This window comes from Carlito syrichta, unplaced genomic scaffold (assembly GCF_000164805.1).
Source record: "Carlito syrichta isolate Samal-C Ts95f unplaced genomic scaffold, Tarsius_syrichta-2.0.1 Scaffold308842, whole genome shotgun sequence".
NCBI lineage: Eukaryota > Metazoa > Chordata > Mammalia > Primates > Tarsiidae > Carlito > Carlito syrichta.
Genome location: NW_007252938.1, coordinates 650,722 through 676,494, shown reverse-complemented (window position 1 = coordinate 676,494; position 25,773 = coordinate 650,722). Strand labels below are relative to the sequence as shown.

General features: G+C 43.2%; 2 protein-coding genes across 2 annotated transcripts in view; one reads left to right on the top strand and one right to left on the bottom strand.

Moving 5' to 3' along the window:
- Positions 1 to 10,565, top strand: part of INTS6 (integrator complex subunit 6) — a 102,160-nt gene extending 91,595 nt beyond the window's left edge. Inside the window, exon 17 of the mRNA XM_021716575.1 lies at positions 10,393 to 10,565. The gene's annotated coding sequence lies outside the window, so the exon portion shown is untranslated. The remainder of the gene's footprint in view (positions 1 to 10,392) is intronic.
- Positions 1,118 to 24,859, bottom strand: SERPINE3 (serpin family E member 3). The gene is made up of 7 exons (XM_008066101.2): positions 24,604 to 24,859; positions 20,643 to 20,876; positions 17,452 to 17,640; positions 16,167 to 16,365; positions 9,328 to 9,428; positions 2,171 to 2,257; positions 1,118 to 1,658 (listed from the first exon to the last, which is right to left on the bottom strand). Exons 1-7 carry the CDS (start codon positions 24,857 to 24,859, stop codon positions 1,537 to 1,539), a joined length of 1,188 nt encoding a protein of 395 aa, XP_008064292.2. The 3' UTR covers positions 1,118 to 1,536.
- Positions 24,860 to 25,773: the final 914 nt, after the last annotated feature.

Sequence of the window (25,773 nt, the reverse complement as noted above, 5' to 3'; positions counted from 1 at the left end):
AAGGTTTGTCAGTTTGGAGAGTGAAGGCTGAGACTCATTTCCAATCTCTTGGATAGCCATCCCCAGAGAGCAGCCGCTTTGCCTTGTGTGACATGGGCAAGAGCCTCCCAGATTGAAGTACATAAATTCATTAGGACTGTACTTAGATTTGTGTCAGATTGTGGAACTGGTTTTGGGACTACCCTTGCTGTTCATGCTGATTACTAAGGCAATTATGAAAACTATCATTGGAACAGTGGTGTGTCTTTTCCTAATTCAAGGACTTTACATGATTTTTATCCAGTTGAATTCCAAAATCAGAATCTCTCTTATTTTAACTGTCATCAACCTTTATTGGCTATCAACTTTTGACAGTGACCTTTCTGTTTAAACTTTGTCCTGTCTCTTTTGTTTTTTGAGGGAGTAGAACCTGTCCTTTTTTTCACTTTTCATTTTTTGACATGTATCCTTTCTAAGAGAGGCTTCTGCTGCCTGTTCTGAGTGATGACATTTTCATCTAATCAATATGGGTTGGGATAATCGTGGTGAAATATGAGGAGGATAAATTCTGTTGATGGACTTTTTCTCCCCAAATAATCCCAAAATAGATAATTTCCTAGTGAATGATATTATTTTGTCACAAAAATGTTCCTTTGATTTCTAGCGCAAGTTATAGCAGTATGCAAATGATTCTCAGATAAAATGATGTTGACAGTTTTTCCTTAACAATTTGTGTAAAACTATGCGTAATTTCCATTATTCTAACTTTTGACATTTTTTCTCTTCATAAATAAAAGTAATACCTGATGTTTAGTTAAAGTAGATCCACTTTTGCTTGGTTTTATTAGTCTTGTTCCATCCTATTTCTTTTTAATACAGCGTTTAGGCTTGCCAACAACTCTTTACTGAGAATCTCTTTTCCTTCCTAGGCTGATGAGTAATTGTCAGAGGGGGAGGAGGAAACATTAAGAAAAATAATTTAAGGGATTGTTCAATGTTGTTGGAGCTTAAGGACATCTGCCTGTCGTCCTGACATACTACAGCATTTCTGTACCAGGTCATCTTTGGGTTAAGATAAGGTTGTGTAGTGGGACTTAAAAGTACTAGGGCAAGCATTTGATTTTTGATAAAGATAAACAGAAAACAGTATAGAAATCTAGAGGTGGTCACTAGAATGCTAGAGTCACTAGAATACTAGAGTCACTCTGTTATACTCTAGTGATTTCCTAAAATGACAAGAAAGGTGGAGGACAGCGGGGAAAAAAGCAAGATTTAGAATTTATTTTACTTTCATGATTTTTCCAAGTCTTTCAAGAAGTAGAAATCTGAATTTTTAAAAATCGACCTCAACTATAATTGAGCTGAGAGAATGAGAAGGCAGAAAGCATGGGGGATAATAGCTTCCTTTGTACTTATGAAATAGTCCCCTTTCTCAGGATACAAGACACAGCAACTTGGGAGGCTTCTGAGGCACCATAGAAACAGCTAGAAGGAATGCTTGTTTTAGGCTGTAGTGGACAAATGAGCCCTTGTTGCCAGAGAGACACTGATAAATATTTAATTTATCTGAATCCTGTCAAAAAATACTGTAATACCTGTGTTGGGTTCTCTCAGGAAAAAGATGAATGGCCGATCTGCTTTAAAAATAGGAATCCGCGACCTTTTCAGTAACAGCAGAGCTGCGGGAAAAATAAAGAATCCCATTGCATTTTCTACTTTTAAATAAAACTATTAAAATTGGATATGAAGTCAGGTATATCCCATCATTTTTTAAGAAATCAAAGCATCCTAATGACATTTCACTGTTTACTGTTGTGATGGGGGTGCAAATGGGAAAATTAAAAGAATACCACTTAGCTAAACCTGTGTCCTATTTTCAACATATTCCATGGAATAAATTCCTCATTGAAGGTAATTTTCAGAATGACTCTATTCCTTTTTATGGGATAGTGATACAAATCCTTTTCAAAATGAACATCTCTTTCTCCTGTCATTTTTGAAAGAACTTTTTGCTTTGTTAGCATTCCTTTTAAAAAAAAAAAAAAAATACCACATCTGGACTTGGGAGTTTTAAATGGAAAGATTTAGAAGTATGAAGACGACTAGGTAAATTTAGTAGAGGTCAATACAGGCAAGCAGTGTGGCTGGGTATCATTTACCTTCCTTTATGAATATATTTTTAGGAACATACCTGTAGCTGCAGATGCCTTGGTACCTTCCTCTAGAACCTCGATCTTAGCCTTGTGGATTGCTTCAGAAACATAAAAGCCATCTTGTCCTAAGTGCCCGAAATGATAAAAATGGGAATTGCTTATTTATCCTTTCCAATGCATTCAGCGTAAGGATTCGAGGACAGTCTTAAGCAATATACTTTCAAAATTTACGGTATCCAATGCTGCTTACTGTGTAGCTAGGGAGAGATTATTTGGAAAGTTCTTAAAGTTCAACTTTTGCAACTTTTGAAACCTTAGTTTGTTAAATTTATGTGGTAATCTCTCCCAAAGTAAAATTCAGAGCACTGCCCCCTACTTGTTCTAATGGTTATCAAAAATGATTTCTTGTTAATATCACAATCCCTCCTTTCACCAATATTTCTAAAACTTCAGTGGTCATAAGAATTGATAGGGTGTGTGTTACCGTGCAGATTCTGTAAACTAGGAATCATTTTCAGCAAGTTTCTGAGATGATTTCCCTTGAATGCCTTGGACAGTATTTTAAAAGCCACTTTTAATGAAAAAGTCACAGGTTTGTATTACGGACTTTGTAATGAGGCACATTTCATTGTATTAAGAATGTGTTAATGTTGCATGACTGCATTCTGTACACTTAAGCATATCAGTTATGCAATTAACTTGCCTCATGGACTAGAATCTGCAAAGCAAATGAGAGGTTAGAATAATTGTTCTGTGTGCCAACAGTGTCAAAGATAAGCTCAGCAAACGGGACTGTGAGTGATAACTTAGAGGAAACTGACAGATTTTTGTAATTTAACCATGAACCATTTTTTAAATAACTCTCCAAAGATGAAGTGAAACTTGATGACACAAAGAATGAAAGACAATCTTAGAAGCAGAGAAAACTAGAAATCATTGAGTCCAATCCTTTGATTTTGGAGTGAGTGGTTATGTTGTCTGAGATCACATGCCTCGTAAGAAGCAGAGTTGAGAATATGCAGATTTTCTGACTTTCAGCCCACTTCCACCCCCCCCCCCACTCAAACACTACCACCTTCAGAAAGTGTGTTCTAGTCAACTCCGGCATGCTACTAGAAGGGATCTGTGGCATGAGTATTAATCATTTTGATGTGTGTGTATTGTGAGGGAGCTTTCTTTGTTTCGTCTTAAACTAATATTTAAATTGGCTTGCATTTGTCGTGTACATATAAGGAGATGGCCCATGAATGTCATGAAATTTAAACTAGCCCAGAATATAGAATATGCAGCATTTCATCCATCTTGTAAATAAATTATACACAGGCTACTGTGAGTTGACTGTATTCACTGGAAGAGTTTCCAGTGCCAGTGAAGGGGACGGGCAAGGGACAGAGGAAGAAAAAAATCAATAGAAACATTCACTGGCCTCACTTGACCTAAAACCAGTCCAGAATCTGATTTATTTTAGCAGTCGGTCTTTTTCTGTAGGATCTTTGAGAAAATAAACATTTCTCTATTAGTTCCTCTTAATTGTTAGTTCCATGTTGAACAAACTGAAATGCAGTGCCAAAATTACAAAGAGAACTTTATGAATAAGGATAAAGAATGGTTCTTTGACAGGAGGGAGTTTTAGCTCATCTGTAACTTTGTTACTACTTAGAATGGTGTCTAAACATTTTAAATGAATGTTGATGATATAAGCAGAGGTTCACTATGAAACCCCTTATTAGCTAAAATACAGTTAGTGTGTGTGTGTATTATTAGTCTAGGCACCTTGGCACAGTGTGAGAAATGGGACCAACTGGATGGACGAGTCTTTAATATTTTGAAACTGCAACTGAAGAATTTCATTTAAACAGTTTTCTCCACCAGGCTACAGGAGTGGTCCAGTATATGACATTTGTATGTTTGCACAGCCATGAGCCAAGACCCGTGGCCTGTCATTCAGCATTGGCATCTCTTAAATTTTATCTCTGGTAGACTGACTTTCAAAAGACCAACAAAGGTGATAAAAATGAGAATTCGGGAGTCATTGTGTGGGTTTGTGTTCCTCTTGCTTGATCTTGAATTACAGATTTCTATTTGCTTACCTTGTTAAGTAGCTAAAAATATGCCACTAATGAAAGCATTCTAGAAGAAGTCAAGCACAAAGGGATTCTCCTAGACTTTTTCTCCTCCCCTGAAGTATTGGCAGCTTAGTGCATGGAGGTGCACACATCTGCTTTCCTAAACTTTGTTCTCAAGATTGTTTCTAGGCGATACGTTTCTAGGCGATAATTATAAAAAGGGAACTTCTTAGAGCTGCTAGTTTGGTAAAGTTAGTAGTGAACCTCTATAGGAGGATAACAGTACACAGCATTTTACCATGGGGCCACCCACACCATCCCCTGTCCCCACATTTACTTGATTACCGTTCTGGGGAACATACTTTTGGAAACTGTAGCCCACCACAAACCCCTTTGTTCCTACATTCCATTCAATATACAAAGCAAGGGGGCAACATTCTTCACCTCCTCCCTCCCGGCATACTTTCCACTCTTCTTCCATTATATCTTCTACAGGTGTTTACCTTTCCTTTTAGATCATTATCTCCCAGAAGGCAGAAACTTTAAGAAGTTCCCTTTTTTATAATTATCACCTAGAAATAATCTTGAGAACAATGGGTCTTCTGCAAGTCCCAGCCAAATGGTTGTCTCAGTGCCTCTTTTCCCTTCGTTTTTCTTTGTCCGACTTGCATAGTAATACTTGGTACATTTATGTGTTTAGTAAGTGGGTGAATTAATAATAGACACCCTTCACAGTCTACATGTTTTTTTTCCCCATAAAGGAAGCTGCATTAATGTTCTTTAACCTGATTTCACTTGGAAGGAAATGATTTCTGTTTGTAGACCCATAGGCGCATAGCATAGAATGGGTCTTCTGCAAGTCTCAGCCAAATGGTTGTCTCAGTGCCTCTTTTCCCTTTAATCATGGAGAACATCATTCTTTGTGTGTTGTTCGTTGGTCATGCTCAAAAGATTTGAGTCTTCATAACATGATGTGCAAATGCAAGATTTGCAAAATGTAAATCAACATCCTGACATTTGATCCTCAGCTTCTTACAAAACAGGATAAACATACTTGCTATTTCTTTTGTCTTCCCAGTTATGTTTATTTACTATTGGCAGAGTTCATGGCTTAAAGCTATTGCCAGAAATTTCTTCTAGTGTAGCTTTCTCCTTGTCACTTGGTTGTTAAAAGATGGAGGATTTGTGTGTGTGTGAGTGACATAGCACCAAGCCCAGGATATAGAGAAAGTGCTAGAAGCATCTGAGATGGCTCCTGAAGCTAGGCCATGGTTAGCTGTTATCTCCATTCCTTTCCTCTAGCCCTCTTCTCACCCCTTCCTATTGCTGCTCTGACCAGACATCTGGTGTGGCATCAGTGAACTTACACACTCAACCAAACAACTCTGGGAGGTTTGCTCATTTATGTCATTGTAGCAGAGAACTTGTACCGGAAACAAACCACTCATAACTTGTACTGGAAACAAACCACTCATAAAAACCAAGAACAAGATAGTCTCCTCAGACTTTGAAGCTTGTGTACAAGAAGTATTTCCTGTTTTAGAGGGCATGGTATTCTATCAAATTCTTCTGGTCCTAAAGGAAGTGGGGTTACTCCAGAGGAGCTGGTATCGTCATGTCAGTGAAACTAATTACTCTTAAAAGCTTCAGAACACCTGGTGTCAAGGAGTCGAGAGGATTTCACCCTGGGTTCAGTTGGGCCTTGAAGTTATATTGAGTGAGTTATTCAGGTAACAAAAAGGGATTTTTGTTTTGGCTTCAGCCAACAAGGAAGAAATAAGTGACTTTTGAATGGGGAAGGAGAACTTGAGTAAGATGATTCTGGGCTTTGGAACCAAAAGGCCAAATGTTCCCTTTGGTTGTTGGGCTTCCAACAATAGCACAAAACTACTTGGTAACCCCTTGTTAATTGGGGGAAGGGAGGCCAGCTTCTTCTGATCACTCACGCTCTGGCAAGGTCTCTCTGCTGGTGCTATGCTGAACGTTAAATTATTTTATTTTTACAGTTAAGATGTGAAGTGGGTAGTGGCTACTCTCATTTTAGTGATGAGGAAACGATTTCTTGGAGAGATTTGATGGCCCTGTCTCTAAAATCAGAAGCCCATTTGGGCACAGAAATGATTAGTCTCTTGATTATGTTTAAAGTAGGGCATTGGGAAGGAATAACTGAGTTGGCCTACCTTTTCTGTAAAGGGCCCGATATTAAAGACTGTAGTCACTGCAGGCAGTATGGGGTCTGACCCAACTCCTCAATCCTGCTGTTGTAGCAGGAAAACAGCCATAGGTGATTTGTGAACAAATAGGAGTGGCTGTGTTTTAATAAAATGTTTATAAAAGCAGATGGTGGGCCATTGTTTGCTGACCCCTGTTTTAGAGGAACAAAATTCTATGGGAGGATGTGAGGCGGTGTGTTTTGTCAACAGGAAACACAAATGCAAGCTTCATACTTGGCACCTAGCTGCTTGATAATTATTAAATAAGACAGGTCTATGAGCCTGTATTTCTGGTTTAAACAAATATAAACAAACTTGAATTGCATCAGGAAAAAAAAAAAAGATTAGGTATCAACAAAGGTACTTCTAAAACGAGGTTACTTATTGGATCTTATCAGTGGAGCTTATGGACCCTGGCAGCCTTTACCAATAGGAGGCTGCACGATGGGTTAAGATGGTCCTGTTTGAGGACACAGGGCATTTTAGTCTGATGGCCTTTTAGTATGTACTTCTAGAACATAAAGGGCAAGAGATTTAAGGGTTATGAATAAACCATCAGTGAGCCATTGTGGTGATGAGTTTAATATAGTGGTATGGAAGAAAAGGTCAAGAACGCCCTAAGGATTTGAACTAGGATGATCAAAAGAATAGAATTGCCATCAACAACAACAGGGGTGTCATAGCTGAGCCCTGGAGTCCCAAGAAGACACTGTGATTGGAGGGCATACATTATTAAAGAACTTCTGGGCTTAAGTTCTTTATCTGCGCCCGTTCCTTGCCTTCTGATATTTTCACTTCTGTACTCTGCCTTTCCCTGCAGTATCAGATTGTCTGTACCAGTAGGAAAAGTTTCTTATTGAGTTACTCACCCAGCCAACATATTTATTGGTTATCCAACTGTATACCAAGCATTGTCGTGAGCACTATGGCCAAATTGACTATTGCTTTGCTTATCTCTTTGCATGTTTAGGCAATGAATATGGAGCTGGTGAATTTTTTTTTTTTTTTTTTTGAGTCGGAGTCTCACTCCGTTGCCCAGGCTGGAGTGCAGAGGCATGCTCACGGCCATCCCAGCATCGACCTGCTGGGTTCCTTCTACCTCAGCCTTCCAAATAGCTGGAACTACAACAGGCACGTGCTACCTTGCCCGGCTAATTTTTGATTTATTGTAGAGATGAGATCTTGTCAAGTTGCCCGGGCTGGTCTCAAACACACGGGCTCAGGCAATCCACTCACCTCGGCCTCCCAAAGTGCTAGGATTATAGACTGAGCCACAGCCTGGCTGCTGATGAATTTTGAACACTCTAGGTCCTTCTGTGTTTTATTTGATAAGTAACTCTGTTAGCTAATCTAGTCACTTCGAAAGCCCAAACCAAGACTTCTCTTGGATCAAAATCTCTTTTTTTTTCCCCCTGTGATTGATTAAGGTAGAAAATTCTAGCCGGGCTTGGTGGCTCAGCCTGTAATCCCAGCGTTTTGGGAGGCTGAGGTGAGTGAATTGCCTGAGCCCACAGGTTTGAGACCTGCCTGGTCAACTTGGCGAGACCTCATCTCTACAATAAATCAAAAAATTAGCCGGATGTGGTAGTGCGCGCCTGTAGTTCCAGCTACTTGGAAGGCTGAGGTGGAAGGATCGCCAGAGCCAAGCAGGTCGAGGCTGCAGTGACTGGTGACTGGGAGCGGCAACTACACTCCAGTCTGGGTGACAGAGTGAGACTCCAACAAAAAATAAGTGAAAAATTCTGAGCACAGCTTTAGAAAATTCTGTATTATAATGTTCTAACATTCAAAATAGTGATTTTCAAACTCATCAGATTAGGGAACTGTCAAGGCCAGTGAAAATACTAGCTACAGTATCATCTTTGTTTTGTTTTGTTTTTTTGCGTCGGAGTCTCACTCTGTCACCCAAACTGGAGTGCAGTGGCCGCTCCCGGTCACTGCAGCCTTGCCTGCTGGGCTCCGGCGATCCTTCCGCCTCAGCCTTCCGAGTAGCCGGAATTACAGGCATGTCTACCATGCCCGGCTGATTTTTTAATTTATTGTAGAGATGAGGTCTCGCTGCCCAGGTGGGTCTCGAACCCGCAGGCTCAGGCACTCACCTCAGCCTCCCAAAGGCGCGGGATTACAGGCTGAGCCACCGAGCCTGGCTCCAGTATCGTCTTTGTACGAATAATTGACTAGAGTAGAAACAAACCTGAGCTTTAGAGTTGGCAATAGTTTAGCCAATGGTGTACTGAGAGGATTCTGAAACATAGATCCTGGCATTCCATTCCCTTTTTTTAATTTGATATAAATTCCCTATCAGATCACAGGCAAACATAACTCCTATTAATTAGTAGTAGCATGTTAACTATGTGCAAAGAAACTTAATATAAACTCTGGAAAGGAGAACATTTCAAGATAAGGTAATAAGAACATGGGTAAATTGAAGAAAGAAAATTGGATAGGCAAGAGAAATTTCCAAGCCTAGCTTATTAGAAGAGGACAGAGGTGATTTGGGAAGGAGGGAGGGAGAGGAGGTAGAAACCAAAGGTGACAGGCATGCAGGGTAGCAGGAGGTCAGAATGAAGAGCCTCTTGCTGTGCATGTCTCAGGTGCATTCCTAGGCGTGACAAGTGGAGGGAGGATGAGTTTACTGTGTCCTGTGGCTATCTGACCCCATTGTGAAGGTTGTCTCTAAAAACCACGACTAGAGATCTTGAGAAGTGTTCCTTCCCCACAAGGTCTAACCATTTGATTGTCATCAGAAGCAACGCATTCTCATATAAACCAAAGCATGGTCTTTTTTCTTTTACATAATGGTGACTCTGATGGTTTACCACTGTAGGCTCTTGGAAACAATGAGAACCCCTTAACCAAAGTGTGAAAAACCAGCCCCAAACACCATACAGAAAAGTCTGGAAGAACTGTTGTTACCTGAAATTCCTTTCAAGTTAGCTTTCAGTGGATCAAAAAGATCAGTGACGCCCCAAGAGTTTAAAATGCTTTTTAAGTTGAATTGATTTTGGATCTTGAATCTAAAAAGCAAAAACAAATCATCAACTTTCATCAAAATTCTCACTTAACATACTTTCATACACACCACATGAAGTTCAAATTCCCTACCTTGGGAGTCAAGGCCCACCATATTGATTTCCTGCTTTATCTTCCATGGCTCTTTCCTGTAAACCCTGACTAATCTGACTACACTGGGCTCTTGCTCACTTCTGTACCTTTGTCTATTCCAAGTCTTCCCTATTTCCCTTGGTTGCCTTTTAATTATTATCCATTATTTACTTATTAATCCCTTTTCTTTTCTCTGGCCATTTTGTGAACTTTGCTTCTTAAAACCCCATTAACAATTTGTTCTAGCCATACGTGGTGACTCACACCTGTAATTCCAGCACTTTTGGAGGCAGAGGCAAGAGGATTGCCTGAGTCCAGGGGTTAGAGACCAGTCTGGGCAACTTGGTGAGACCTCATCTCTACAAGAAATCAAAAAAATTAGCCAGCTATGGTGGCATGCCTGTAGTTCCAGCTGCTTGGAAGGCTGAGGCAGGAGGATCACCTGAGCCCAGCAGGTTGAGGCTGCAGTGGCTGTGAGCATGCCACTGCACTTGCACTCCAGCCTGGGTGACAGGGAGACTCTGACTCAAAAATAAAAAATTGTTCTACCTTTATGATGTATAAAACATTCTGTTTCCTGACACTGTCATTTATGATGTTGTAAACTACCCCAAAGAGTGACTATCCCAATCCATTTTTTAAACACTTATTTTTTAAGCTAGGGTCTTAACCCTGACTGGACTCAGCCTCCTGAGCTCAGGTGATACCTCCTGCCTCAGCCTTCCAACTAGCTGAGACTACAGGCACATGCCACCACACCCAGCTTCCCTACTGAATGAGTGCTTACATTGTGCTAGGTGCCATGATAAAAAACCTTATGTGAATTATCTCATTTCATCTTCATATAACTATGTCATTATTATCTTCATTTTACAGATGGGAAAATTGAGACTTAAAGAGTTTAAGACACTTGCCCAAGATGACGTAAAGAGTCCATGATGGAACACCACTCAAATCCAGCCTGTGTGCGGCAGAGCCCAGGCTCTGATCACCTGTGCTTTGCTACCTCCCATCTCATGTGGCATCTCACCCACAGTAGGTGCAGAAAATAATAAGTGTCTCATGTGATAGTGTGTTTATATTGGATCAGATCTATTTCATGTTTGCTGTGTGTACTGTGTACCCTTGACACACAGCAGGAAAGGAATGTAACTTAAAGCCTTGGTTTTCCTAGTAAGCCCTGTGAACACAAAGAGCACACCAATTTTATAATATTTCCCCAAAGGCATGGCATTTAAAAAGTTACTGTAGGAGGGCCTTTTACAAGGGCTGCTGATATTATTTTTCTTTGAAAATAAAAAAAGTTCAAAATGGAATTTAGGTAGTCTTTTTCTATAAGTAATGCAGAACTTGCAGGAGAGTAAAAATACTGGACAAGACCATTTAATATCAAAGGTCTTCATTGCTATACAAGATAATGTGACTAATATTTTAAACAAAAGTATCAGACTTTTTAATAAAGGTATGTTTTGAGTCTTCCAAATAGTTTCCAAAAAAGAAATATGCTTTCTCCAAGTATGCTGACATTTCTCCAAAAATGTTTGGACCATCCCTTAGGAAATCTTCTTAAGTACTGAAAACACATCTTTTCTGAAACCTCTAAATGCTGAAACATAGTGGTTCAGAGGATGAACTTGAGAATCCAGCACCTGCGTTTGAATCCTGGCTCAGCCTCTTACTGAGAAACCAGTTACTTTACCACTGGGGTAAGTTACTTTACCTTTGCCTCAGTGTCCTCATTTGTGAAATGAACATAACAGCAGGGTAATAGGATTGTGAAAATTAAATGAAATATCTCTGTTAAGTCCTCAGAACTATCTCCAGCACAGTCCATGCACTTATTGTGAGCATTGGGATTTTATTGTCATTTCTCAATTATATTGAGAAAAGAGTTAACCGCTGTTTCAAACCAAGCATAGTGATTATGGTGGGTGATAAAACTGGGTTATATCATTTTTAGTAAACTAAAAACAGCAGTAAAAGTGAGGTGTGACTATAAAAGATTAGAGTGATTATCTTGTATGACTATGAAGGCAGATCCAGAAATAGTACAAAAACAGCTTGAGTTAAAAAAGAAAAAAAAAAGTTTTAGTACCCTTTACCAAAACCAGACAAGGTTATCATAAGAAAAGAAAACTACAAACCAATATCCCTTATGAATATAGATTCAAAATCTTCCACAAAACCAGATGAATCCAGCACCATATAAATCATAACATGACCAAGTGAGATTTATCCCAGGAATGCAAGGTGTGTTCAACAAATGAAAATCAGTTAACATAAAACACCATATTAATAGAATAAAAGACACAAAATCCACATGACCATCTCAATAGATACAGAAAAAGCATTTAACAAAATCTAACATCCTTCGTGATTAAAAACAAACATCATATATACAACAAACTTGGCATAGAAGGCAACTTTCTCAATTTGATGAAAATGCAAGGTGCCCACAGTAGCTAAAACAATCATGAAAAAGAACAAAGTTGAAGGACTCACACTTTCTGATATCTAGACTCACTGTAAAGTTATAGTTATCAAGACTTTATGCTACTGGCAAAAGACATTTGGCTAGATGTGGTGGCTCATGCCTATAATCCTAGCACTTTGGGAGGCTGAGGCAGAAAGATCATTTGAACTCAGAAGTTTGAGAACAACCTGGGCAACACAGCAAGACCTCATCACTACAAAGTTTGAGAAAGAAAAATATTTAAAAACAAAAAATAAAACAAAAAAGATAGATATTTATGCCTGTAGAATAAAATTGAAAGCCCGGAAATAAATTCACACATTTATGGGCAATCGATTTTGACAAGGATACCAGGAAAATTTAATGAAAGAAAGAAGAGGCTTTTTGTTATTTGAGATGGAGTCTCACTCCTTTGCCCAGACTGGAGTGCAGTGGCACGCTTCTGGCCACCACAGCCTCGACCTGCTGGGCTCCGGGGATCCTTCCATCTCAGACTTCCAAGTAGCTGGAACTACAGGCGTATGCTACCTACCATGCCTGGCTAATTTTTGATTTATTGTAAAGATGATGTCTCGCCAAGTTGCCCGGGCAGGTCTCAAACCCGCAGGCTCAGGCAATCCACTTACCTCGGCCTCCCAAAGCACTGGGATTACAGGCTGAGCCACCAAGCCTGGCCAGAAGAGGCTTTTTAACAAATGGTATTGGGACAAATAGATAGACACATGCAAAAGAATGAAGTTGGAGCTGTACCTCACACCATATACACTAATTAATTCAAAATGGATTAATGACCTAAAAATAAGAGCTAAACCTATAAAACTCTTAGAAAAACTATAAAACTGATTTTTTGACATAGATCTTTGTGACCTTTGTTAGGCAATGGTTTCTATTCAATATAATATGACATCAAAAGCACAAGAAACAAAGGGAAAAATAGGTTGATTTTCATCAAAACGATAAACTTTTGACTTCAAAGGATACCATCAGGAAAGTGAAAATAAAACTCAAAGAATGAGTGAACATGTCTACAAGTTATGGAACTGATGAGGGACTAAAATCTAGAATAAAGAACTATTATAACTAAACAATAAAAAGGTAACCAATTTACAAATCTGAAGTAGACGTTTCCCCCAAAAAGGCATTAAAATAGCCAAGAAGCACTTGAAAAGATGTTCTATATCATTAGTCATTAGAGACATGCAAATAAAGGTCACAATGAGATATCACTTCACATCAAGATGGCTATAATTGAAAAGATGGACAATGACAAGTGTTAACAAGGATGTGGAGAAACTACACTCCACACACATTGCTGGTGGGAATATAAAATACTGTAGTCACTTGGAAAACAGTCTGGAGTTCTTAAGAATGTAAAATATAGAGTTGCAAAATAGATTATCACTCAGTCATAAAAAGGCATGAAATACTGCTTCATGCTACTGTGAATCTCAAAAACATGCAAAGAAGCCAGACACAAAAGGCACATATATTGTATGATTTCCTTTATATTAAATGTCCAGAATAGAAAGATCAGTGGCTGCCAGAGCCTGGTGCAGAGAGGATGGGGAGTGACTGCTAATGGTTATAGGGTGTCTTTTTAGGTGATGAAAATGTTCTGTAATGATTCGGTAATGATGGCTGCACAATTTTGTGAAGATACTAAAAACCTCTGAACTGTAGACTTTAAAAGTGTGAGTTTTATGGTATATAAGTTATGTCTCAATTTTATTTTATTTTTTTTTAGTTGGAGTCTCACTCCGTGGCCCAGACTGGAGTGTAGTCTGGCATGCTCCCGGCTACTGCAGTCTCGACCTGCTGGGCTCTGGCGATCCTTCCACCTCAGCCTTCCAAGCAGCTAGAACTACAGGCGTGCACTACCACGCCCGGCTAATTTTTTGATTTATTGTAGAGATGAGGTCTCGCCAAGTTGCCCAGGCGGGTCTTGAACCCGCGGACTCAGGCAATCCACTCACCTCAGCCTCCCAAAGCACGGGATTATAGGCTGAGCCACCGAGCCCGGCTTCAATTTTTTAAAAAAGAAAGACAACATCCTTAAAAAAGCATATATCATACATCATGATGATTGGCAGCTCCCGGAAGGAAGGGCAAACTCATTTTGGGTATGCGAGATCTGGTGGATTTTTAAAACAAAACAAAACAAAAATGCTCATACTCAGCTTTCCACTATGCTGACTTAAAAACTAAGTGTTTTATTCATTAAAAACATATTTGACATGATTAGTCCTTCTTGTGGGTCATTCTGTATTATGGCTATCAATGGTCCTTAACATTCAATCTTTTTTTTCTTGATTATTCCTTTACTATGCTAAGCGCCCCTAAGGAAGACTAACAATTCCTATGTATTTTATTTCTTTACAAATAAAGTGTTACTTTGGAAGCTAAATATTATAATTCACCCAGAGTCTATTAATGCACCATTGGTGATGTTTAACCTGAAAGCACATCCATAGTCACAACGTTTTGCATTGCTGCCCACGGTGTGCAGAATTTTTTGTTCCTGTGTTAAGTGAGACATACATGCTGACTACAAAGCAGGTTATACCAAATGATGAATGAATGTTTGGAGAGAACCAGAGTTACATTCCTGCCCAAAAGCTGACTTTGTGTCTACCATGATCCAAAGTTTGTACCTAAATCCAGACCTCAAACAGTTTTTACTTCTCCCCCCGCCCACCTTGAAGGATTTAAAGCTAGCTTAAGAAAAAAGCAAACTTGGATTAGTTTTGCTTGTGAAATAGCCTTATTTTCCTAAAAACATCTATCCTTCTTTGAAGAATACGCTTGATAGTCTTAGGGAGATTTTTAAAAAATGATCAGAATGAGGTCAGGTGTTAACTAAGAGCTGTGCTCCTATGATCCCTGCCTTTCTGTTCCTCCTAGCCCTCCAGTGTTTTTCAGGATTGTTGCTTGAGGGTTTCAGACTTCTAACGGTAGAATCAGGGACAGTTCTTGAGGGAACTGGGCATTTCTCTGGGGCCTCTTCTTGACATCAGCTGCTCCAGGATGAGGCCAGCCATCGGTCTTCTGAATCCAAAAAGACTGTGGCTCTTCTTCCTTCTCTTACTAATCTTCTCTCAAATACAGCTGGAAGAGTTGTGCTGCTTCTGCTCCATGCAGAGGGATCTGTTGAACTATCCAGTCTTTGTGCTTTGATTTGGTGTTCAAATATTTAGTTTTGAGAGATAGACTTTTATTTTAGAGTTAAGTTTACCTTCTGCCCAGGGCTATCCCAGGTCTTACTCTTGAAGCGTGGCCCTTAACTATCTGGATCTCTCTGTGTGTCTTTCTTCTGGTGCATAGACTTATTTTTAACTCCTTGAGAGAGCACGGCCAAGACCTTTGCCTTTGCCTGCTGAGAGCTTGGGCAATACAGAGAGGGCCGGGAGGCCAGTGGACAACAGGGTGTAGAATTCACACATTAAACATGACCCACTGGACAAGATACCTTGCTTAATTTGGCCTGCAGATGGATTATACATGTACTCTGATTTCAGAGGTACCAGAGACGCTCCTCATTCCAGGAAGTGCTAAGTGGAATCCTTTTGTAAATTAATGAGATGCTTTGGAAGAGCAAAATCAAGTGCCATTGTTCAACTTTTTGAAAATTTGTATTTGTACCTATTGGGTTTTCTTACAGGAGGGTTTACTTCCATTTAGAAAGAATGGGAACCTTCTGCACAGAGACTTATAGCCTCAAATGTTTATGTCTTAATTTGGTTTCTGATCAGAATTCTATCTGTATTTGCTTGATTACCTAAGTCATCTTGTCTCTTCGGTCTTGGGAAAATGACCGTTGTATACTACTAGGATGGGATGAGATTTGAGGCACATTCCTACAAAGGAACTGCAATGCATTTCCTTTCCTGCCCCCAAAACTGACTGTGACCTGAGGCTAAGTGGAGAAGGCAGAGTATCTTTTCTTGAGAAGATCCTGGGAAGTTAGTTCACTTCAGTCTGTAGCTGTGAGCTAGTCAGCAGAGACTCTGAAATGGACTTAAACTCTGGGGTCGGATTTTCTTGGCCTAACCTCTAGGGTACATTAGTCAAGTCAGCACAGTTGTTAGGGATCGACCTGAGAGTTAGATCACCTGTGTGCAAAACCACGCCTTTGTGACTGATGCTGCAGAGGACGAGAAGGGGGGGTGCAACTGCTCACCTGGGTAGGAACACATCCATCCTGGTTCTCCGCAGGCTGGTGGTCCAGAAGTGGATGATGCTGGCTGTGAGGTGTGGCTCAACATGGCCCAGCGGAACGTCTTTGTCACGGGGCAGCACCAGGAACAGACTCCCTGCGCTTCCCAGGTATGGCAGCTCCAGCACGCCCACCTGATGGCCTGCAGCATCCTGGAACTGACCTGAGGGTTCAGGGGATCGAGGATGAGCTCTGTGCCAGGAGCCAGTGGAACTGAACAGCCACAGACCCAGTGAGAGGCTGGCTTACGGAACTGAACGTGATAAAATGGATGTCCACGTCACCATCGGGAGACGTTTGGAGGTCGAAGACTGTTGGGCAGTGGTCACCTTTCTGGATCCTAAGGCCTAGAATCTTTTAGATACCCTCACAGGGCCTGAGTCAGAGGACATGTAGTGGCTGGGCATGGCGGGGGTGGGGGATGGACAATGACCCATGAAAGAATCATATTTCCCCCTTTATCCTTGGAAGATACGTTCCAAAACCCCCAGTGAATGCCCCAACCCTGGAAGAGTAACGAACCCTATATATACCACATTTTTTCAATCTGGTAACCAAGATGGCTACCAAGTGACTAACAGGTGGGTGATGTCTACAGTGTGAAGATGCTGGACAAAGAGATGACTCATGTCCCAAGCAGGATGGAGCGGTTTGGCGTGAGATTTCATCACACTACTCAGAACAATGTGCAATTTAAAAACTTAAGAATTATTTATTTCTGGAATTTTTCATCTAATATTTTCCAAGGTGGGTAACTAAAACCACAAAGGGCAAAACCCACAGCCAGTCCAATATTGGGCCTGTTGGGAGAGGCAGTTGGTCCAAACCCTCCTTCACTAAGTGTGGAAGGAAATGTCAAGCATGGAACTGGGTTTCTCCTCCACATCTGTGTCCATACTGCCTGTCAGAGCACGTGTTCAAAGTACCTGTCTAAAGTCTCCCCATGGATGTGGAGGCTCATGCATATAATCCCAGCACTCTGGGAGGCTGAGGCAAGAGGATTGCTTTAGCCCAGGAGTTCAAGACCAGCCTGGGTAACATAGTGAGACCTCATCTCTGTTAAAAAAAATAATAATAATAATAATAAAGTTTCCAACACCCTGGTCCTTCCTTTCACCACACACAGGGTCCAGCAGATGGGCCCCATGGAAATACATCCCCATCCTCTATGAGCAGAGACCTGGGCTCCTCTCCTTGCCCTCATGGGGCTTCCTCTCACTTTAGAAGGCCCAGCAGGAACAGGGCTCACCGTAGTTGACCTCGGCCATTTGATGCATCATGGGGACCTGGAGGATGAGGCCGTGGGCACAGGTGAAAGGCAGGAGCTGCGTGTCAGTGGAGGAGAACCGCTTTCGCCAAGTGCCTTGGAAGGACATGGTGCTCACCAGCACCAGTTGAGCGAATGCAGCACTGACCTGTTCCCATGGCGGGGCCTCACCTGCAGGGGGTGGGAGGAGTTAAATGAACACTGATTGCAGCACTTAGTCTGTGTGAACAAGAAGGAGCGTTAAATGCAAGAATTACTTATTTTTGATTTTGTTTTTGAGGTGGGGTCTCACTTTGTTGTCCAGGTTGAAGTGCCATGGCACAATCACAGCTCACTGCAGCCTCTACCTCTTGGGCTCAGGCCATCCTTCCGCCTCAGTCTCCTGAGTGGCTGGGACTACAGGCATGCACCACCATACCTGGCCATTTAAGAAGTTTTTTGTGAGGTCTTAATTCTCCCGCCTGGCCGGGAATTAAGATCTTCTTTTTTTTTTAATACGATCTCTTTCTCTGTTTTATAATGTCTTTTTTGTTTTTTAAGAGACAAGGTCTCACTCTATTGTCCAGGCTGGAGTGCAGTGGCACAACCATAACTCACTGCGATCTTGAACTCCTGGGATCTGTTTTTCCAATTTACTTAAAAATGTTTGTTGCCAGGGGCCCAAAGCCATTGAAGCTGCTCTCAACTCCCTGCTGGGGGTGGGGGTGCAGGAGGAATGAAAACTGAGAACTCAGAAGGCAGACTGGATCCCTGACACCCACTCTGGGGGAATGGTGAGGCATTTGAAGGTGGGTTTGTAGCCTACTTATTAAAACCTGTCAGTTAGTGTGTTTATAACCAGCTGTTCCTGAAGACCATGCTTTTTTTTTTTTTTACTTTTCTTGGCAAGTTGGGATGCTCCCCTGGTTCTACATGGGGTTGGGCCGTTTCCCAGGAAGCATTAGGCATTCCTCCCCAGGTAGACCCCAGAAAGGATTAATTAGGTGCTATGATAAGATGCTGCATAATGTCACCCTAGTCCCACATTGCCCCACTGCTGAGGTGTGTCTCTTACTGAGCCTTTACTAAGACAACAATGTTCAGGACATGGTCTTTGGAAGGCTTCAGTTAAAGTTTGATGCTGAGGCTGGGGATAGTGGCTCTTACCGGTATCCCAGCATTTTGGGAGGCCAAAGTGGGAGGATTGCTTGAACCCAAGAGTTTGCGACTAGCCTGGGCAACATAGCTAGACCTCATCTCTACAAAAAATAAAAAAATGAAAAAATTAGCTGGGTGTGGTGGCACATGCCTGTAGTCCCAGCTACTTAGGAGCCTGAGGCGGAAGGATCACCTGAGCCCAGGAGATGGAAGCTGCGGTGAGCTGTGATCTTGCCACTTGCAGGCCAGCCTGAGTGACAGAGTGAGACCCCCAACTCAAAACATTTTTTTTAAATTAAAAAAAGTTTCATGCAGTACCAGAAAGAGGAACAGGCAGACCACTCTTGAAACACTCCTGAAGGGGCTGTTTCTTTCCCAGCCCTTAGTAAACACAAACTTTGTTCTAGGCTCTGTCCTAAGTGCTTTAACAAATCCTCACCAACTCCTCCTGACAGTTCTATTGTTATTCCCCGTTTCACAGATGAGAGAACTGAGACTCAGAGAAGTTGGCCAAGGTCACATACTTGTGAGAGGCAAAGCCACCATCAGTTGCCCAAGATGGAAACCCTGGATTTGAACCCAGCAGACTGCTTCAGACTGTGCTCCGAACAGCTGCATCAACTACTCCTCTTTCTTCCAGGATGATCGGCCTGGGAGCTGGGAGCATCTCTTGTGGTCTTGGGCCCCTTGGTGGCACAAGGAGCCGAGACAGGGAATTAAACATGTGCAAGTAGATGGAAAAGACATGGTCAAATGTGGGGAAGTAGAGAGGCTTGTCCATACAGTTTCAGTTCAATCATAGCACACATACCACTTTCTATTCTGCTTTTTAAACCTCATGGGAACTTGAACGTTCTCCACATTCCTGTGTAACTTTTGTAATGATCAGGGATGCTGAGCCAGACACCAGGGTTAGAATCCTAGCCATGTGGGCCCTGGGCAGGAGGTTCAACCCTCTATGCCTCAGTTGCCCCCTTTGTAAAATGGAGACTGTAAAAGCATCGACTTTCTAAGATTCCTGTGAGGGAGACCAAGATAATAACCTTGGAGCAGTGCTACGTAACTCATTGAACACTTGGGAAATGTTCATGATTGTCATCATCTTTAAGAATAATTACAACTGCATAACAAGAAGGGCTGGGCTTCGCCAAGTCACCCCTAGTTGCTAACCAGTTAGGCTGTTTTTGGAGTCTCACTCTGTCACCCAGGCTGGAGTGCAGTGGCACACTCACGGCCACTGCAGCCTCGACCTGTTTGGCTCAGGCGATCCTTCCTCCTCAGCCTTCCAAGTAGCTGGAACTACAGGTGCGTGCCACCACACCTGGCTCATTTTTTAATTTATTGTAGAAACGAGGTCTCACCAAGTTGCCCAAGTTGGTCTCAAACCTCTGGGCTCAGGCAATCCTCTCGCCTCTGCCTCCCAAAGTGCTGGGATTACAGGCATGAGCCACCGCACCCAGTCCAATTAGGCTGTTATAAGTCTTTTTCTTCTGTAACATTGGGCCAAACATCTTATTGCACATAATTTTTTTTCCTCTTGAATTATTTCCTTAAGCTAAATTTACAAGACACCACCTTTTTTTGGCTTCTGCTGCATTTTGCTGTTGGGTGGGGGGTGGTTAATTAGTGGGAACTCACCTGGGAGGGTGGGAACACACCTGGAGGGATGGGAACTCACCTTGAGGGATGGAAACACACCTGGGGGGATGGGAACTCACCTAGGGGGACAGTTGCATGGGTCAAAGCCTGCAGGGTCTGCCCAGAGCTGGGAGGCTCAGAAAAACACACTTCTGTGTGTCTGTGCATGGTGTATGTGTCTACACATGTACACGTGTATATTTGGATGTGGGAGGGTCAGAGTGGGAGGAGAGGCAGAAGGTGAGCAAAAGTCAGCTTTGGCTGCTTCACAGAGCATGTCACTCAGGGTAAGGTCATTGAGGGCTGCCTGAGCACCCCCACTTCTGCCAAATGATGGGTGATGCTGTCTTCACAGCCCTCTGTCCTTAGCCTTGTTGAGGTGGACGGTCTTATTTTACCTGTGGTCTGTCTGGAGGTCCCTTCGCTGGCCTGGATGGTGGTGCCATTGGGCTCGGTGAGATCGGCTGGCTCCAGGCTGCTGTTGGCCCACCAGGAGACCTGCTCCACAAAGCATGGGGACAAGGGCGTCCCTGCCTGCACAAAAAGGCTGCAGGCCAGCTCCACGTCGGCACCTTGGCTGGAGTTGGGTAGTGCGGCATAAACGGCGTGCAGGACATCTTTCACCCTTTGGTCTGTGAACAGGGAGTTGGGATGAGTTGACAGTGGTGAGTGTAAGGAGTTAGCACATTGCATCAAAATGGGACCCCACAACTCCACTCATGTGGCACTAGGTTTATCTACCATATCTAGTCAAGTTGGAAAAGCCATAGCTACCTGCCCAGGAGTCAGCCTGGATCCACTGATTAAAGTAGGGAAGAAACCATGCTAGATCTGAAAAAAATATCAGGCTGCAATGAAGTCAAATAGAAAAACCCTACCACTACTAATACCCTACAGATGAAGAGAGGCCATTCTTCCTTAACTTCCCAATTCAGGAATGTTGGTGTGTGCTGGAGTAAGATTCTGGGGCTGGGATAATAGCAGGCCCCATGTGCCAGGTGATGGGGTTTCAAATACTTATGAAGTTGGCCAGGCGCAGTGATTTACACCTGTAATCCCAGCACTGTGGAAGACCAAGACGGGAGGATTGCTAGAGCCCTGGAGCCTGAGACCAGCCTGAGCAACATAGTGAGACCTCATCTCTACAAAAAATAAAAAATAAAAATAACCAGGCATGATGGCATGTACCTCTGGTTCCAGCTATTCAGGAGACTGAGGTGGAAAGATTGCCTGAGCCCATGAGGTTGAGACTGTCATGATCATCCCATTGTGCTCCAGCCTGAGTGACAGAGTGAAACCCACAACTAAAAAAAAATGTGCTTATGAAGTGAAGAGACTGATGTGTGACAATACAAATGACAATGATGGGAAGTGGCCAGGATGTTGTGCCATCAATACTTGTATATCTTTTATGGGGCCTTAAGTCCATCCCCAAGGCTGCATGTCATAAGCCTCAGTCATATTTGGATGCAGCCTCTTTTAGAACAATGCTTTCAATTTGAGAACTACAGAGGAAAGGTAAGAACCCCTTCTATCCCTGATCTTCCTAAGACCTAGCAGACAGCTTGTGCCATTCATGTCAGCAAGAAGCTGCAAGAATGTTGAGGAAATAATATGCATTTGAGAGCCTTGATAGCTTCCACCTTCTTAGATGGCAGCTGGACTTCTATTTATTTACTGTTCATACAGGAGATTGCTTTCCTCTCTCCATAATCAACAGTGGGTTTTGTTTTCACGCTATTTGCCGCAAGTTTTAGCTTCTGTGCGCCACAGGCATCCCGTAGCGGTGACAAGGCCTCCTGCCCACTGCTGGGCTCGGAGACAGCCAAGTAAACCAAGCCTCCCACTCCTGACACATGCAAGCTGGGTGCTTCCAGAAGTGAAGCCCCTTGTATGCAGGCTGCCTCTGCTCCCTCCCGGGCACAGCCCTGTCGCTGTGAACCAACCATCCTTGTAAGGTGCAGTGCTGGGGACCGCTTCCAATCTCTCACTCGGCTTGGGGGTCTGTCCATTCTGGCACCTTTTATGTTGCAAAGGCCAAGCCAGGAGGCAGCAGCAGACCCCCGAGTTGCCCAGCTAATGTCTTCTGGGGGAACTCAGAATCTACCCCGGCAGTGGCTGCAGAACACAGCAACAGGCAGATGTCACTTGGCCACAAAATGCCCACTGCCACAGCTGCTCCTTAGAATTCACAACGGGAAAAGACTGACTCAGAACATGGATCTCCTGAATCAGCCTAACTTAAGTGCTTGTATTTTATCATTGTGACAAAAAAATGAATGAAAAGCATAATCAGATTTTACTCTATTGAGGAAGGTCATGTGTATTTCTAGGAGTACATTCCTGTCGAGTGTTGACTGTCTGCAGGGGAGACTTGAAACTCTTCACTGCTCCATATGTAATGTGACCTTAAGAATGGTCACAGCGCTCTCTCGTCCATCTTTCCACTCTCTCTGGGCCAGGGGACAAGCGTTCTTTTAGCCAGAAATGTTAAAATAGCAGAGGAGGATGGGCAGGTTCACGCCTGGAATCCCAGATTTGGGAGGCTGAGGTGGGAGGATTGCTTGAGCCCCAGAGTTCAAGAGCAGTCTGGACAACATAGCGAGAACTCGTCTCTACAGAGAAACAAAAGTTTAGCTGGGCATGGTGGCATGCACCTGTAGTCCCAGCTACTCAAGAGGCTGAGGTGGAATGATGGCCTGAGCCCAGGAGGTCGAGGCTGTGGTGAGCTGTAATCATGCCACTGCACTCCAACCTGGGCAACAGAGACACTGACCAAAAAAAAAAAAAGAGCAGATTGGCTTGAAGTAAATTTCTGTGTGAAGTCTTTTCTCCGCCTGACCGTAGTCTGTCTGTGCCCATGTGCACACACGAATAGCTTTCCTGGACCTGCTAGAATGTGCACTGCCAGAGGAAAAACCACTGGGGTTGACTGTGTTCAGACATTGTCTTGAAGGCTGTGCATTCCTGATCACTCCGAATCCTTCCCACAACCCTGTTAATTTACGTGCTATTGTTATCCCCATTTGATATAAGAGGGAGCAGAGGCTCAGATGAATTACTTAACGTGCTCAGTGTCGCTCAGTGGCAGGGAATGCTGTTTCACTGCCCTGCGTGCCCACAGGGTGAAGAATGAGTTGTGGGAGGGAAGCACCCTCCCCCCCTACCCCATGCCCTGGCCCAGGATAGCTTTGTGCATCTTGGAATGAACTGAGGGGCCCCTATTCTGCTGTCTTTGCAGGATTCCTGGATCCTTGTCTGAGAAGGAAAAAATTTTATGCAGGAGTATCTGTCATAGCTGGAGATGGGAGGTTGGTCCTGAGGCCAGGCACTGAGCTGAGACCCCGCTAGGCCAGAGGACGCTGACCCAGCTTTGAGAAACTCTCGGTGCTACCGGCCGGGCTATTCTAAAATACGTAATCCATAGAATTAAGCTGGCAGGTCTGGCACTGGCTGGAAGTCACAGATTTATAAAGGCAGGTTGGTCAAGAGCATGGGCTCTGGAGCCAGACGACCTGGGCTCGAGTCCCAGCTCTACCACTTACTGTGTCACTTTGAGCAAGTTGCTTCAGCTCTCCGTGTCTGTTTGCTTATCTCTAACTTAGGGATGATAAGCAATTACCAGCCTCTGCAGAGCTGTTGTGACAGTCAGTTCAACTGATACTTGGAAAGGGCTTCCAGTGCTGCCTGGCATCCAGAAAGCACCATAGAAAAGGGTGTGTGAAATGAAATGGAGACATTGCCATAGGACCTGTGAGGTTAGAAGGGGACCTTAGAAATCAAGGGTAAGGCCGGGCATGGTGGCTCACGCCTGTAATCCTAGTACTTTCGGAGGACAAAGTGGAAGGATCCTTTGAGCTCAAGAGTTTCGAAACCAGTCTAGGCAGCAAAGCAAGACCCTATCTCTACAAAAAAAAAAAAAGGAAAAATTAGCCAGTTATGGTGGCCTGCGCCTATAGTCCCAGGAGTTGAGGCTATGGTGAGCTGTGATTGTGCCGATGCACTCCAGCCTGGGTGACAGAGTAAAACCCTGTCTCAAAAAAAAAGAAAAAAAAAGTCTACATGCAGTGGCTCAGGCCTGTAATTCCAGCACTTTGGGAGGATGAGGCAAAAGGATTACTTGAGCCCAGCAGTTCAAGACTAGTCTGGGCAACATAGCGAGATCCTATCTCTTAAAAAAAAAAAATCAAGGGTAAGCATCATCCCAAAAGCTAAATGCCTTCTGTTGCAGTCCTGCTGAATGGTCACCTTCCTTCTGTGTGCACCACTGAAAGCTCAGCTACCGCCTCCAGGTAGCCTGAGTAAGAGAATGAGAGCATGAGCCGAATGTGAGCAGAAGCATGTGTGCAGGCCTCTTACCATGGACAGTGTACCCCAGAGCATCTGCCAGCTGCCGGCCCGTGCTTCCTTCTGCCCCAAACTGCAGGATCTCTAGCGGGAGGGACACACCAGCAGGAGAGATGACAAAGTTTGTCCCGTTTCTACCCGCTGCCACACTCTGGTAGAGGCGAAGTGCAAACTCTGTCTTGAGCAACGTCAGGCCTTCCCGGAGGTGGCCATTTCCTCGGAGGAAGCAGGAATGAAGGAGGAACAGGGTGACCAGGAGAGGCGGCATGGAGGCTGGGAGGGTCCTGCCATTCAGAAGGAAAGAGATGCAGGTGAGGCAGGTGCTGGTGGCGAGAGAGAGTCACGTGTCACAGAGGACGGGGACACCCGGCTCTGTGTTCGGGGGGCCAGGAATGGCTGAGGGGGCCGGAGAGCTGTCTGGTCACCTGCCCCCAGATCCACCCGCCCCAGATGTGTTATGAATCCTGTGATGGCAGCACTAGAAACACTCACCGTGATCCTTTGAAAGGCAAACTGTGGCCCGGAAGACCTGCTTCTGTCACTTACTAGATGCGTGACTTTGGCAAACCCTGGTGAGATCAGAAGCAAAGCATTATGACGGGAAAAGAAATGCAAAAAGTCATCCTCCTCATTTTTCTTGGCATTTAGCCAGCCTATAGCTGTGTCCTGCCTATCAGGAGTAATAATGAGAAATAATCATCCATTGTGCTAAAACATGTGAAAAAGGACTTGGCACATTCTCAGTTGATCATCCAACAATCTCATGGGTAGCTGTTACTGTAGCTCAACTATAGAGATGAATATTAAGGCTCAGTGGCTCATTCATGTGGGGAAGGAAACAGGGCTGAGACTCCAACCTGGGTCTTCCATGCGTGGTATATACAACACTGAGAATACCTATGTGCTTTCAGATACTGATATGTGAGCAAGTCGTACCTAGAAGAGCAGAATTCTTGCAAGGCAAATTAATCTCATAAAAAAGAGCACTTTCACAAAGAGAGCGCCTACCACAGGAAGGTACCTGTTCAAGGAAAAGAGAGCAAGAAGATCATCCTAGAAAATCGTGCAGGAAGAGAAAGGTCACACAACAAATGTTTTCAATGGCCACACCACACACACAGCCAGCAGCAGTTTTTGCTAAGTTGTCTAACTGTGGTAACAGCCAAGAATGCTGTAAGAGAC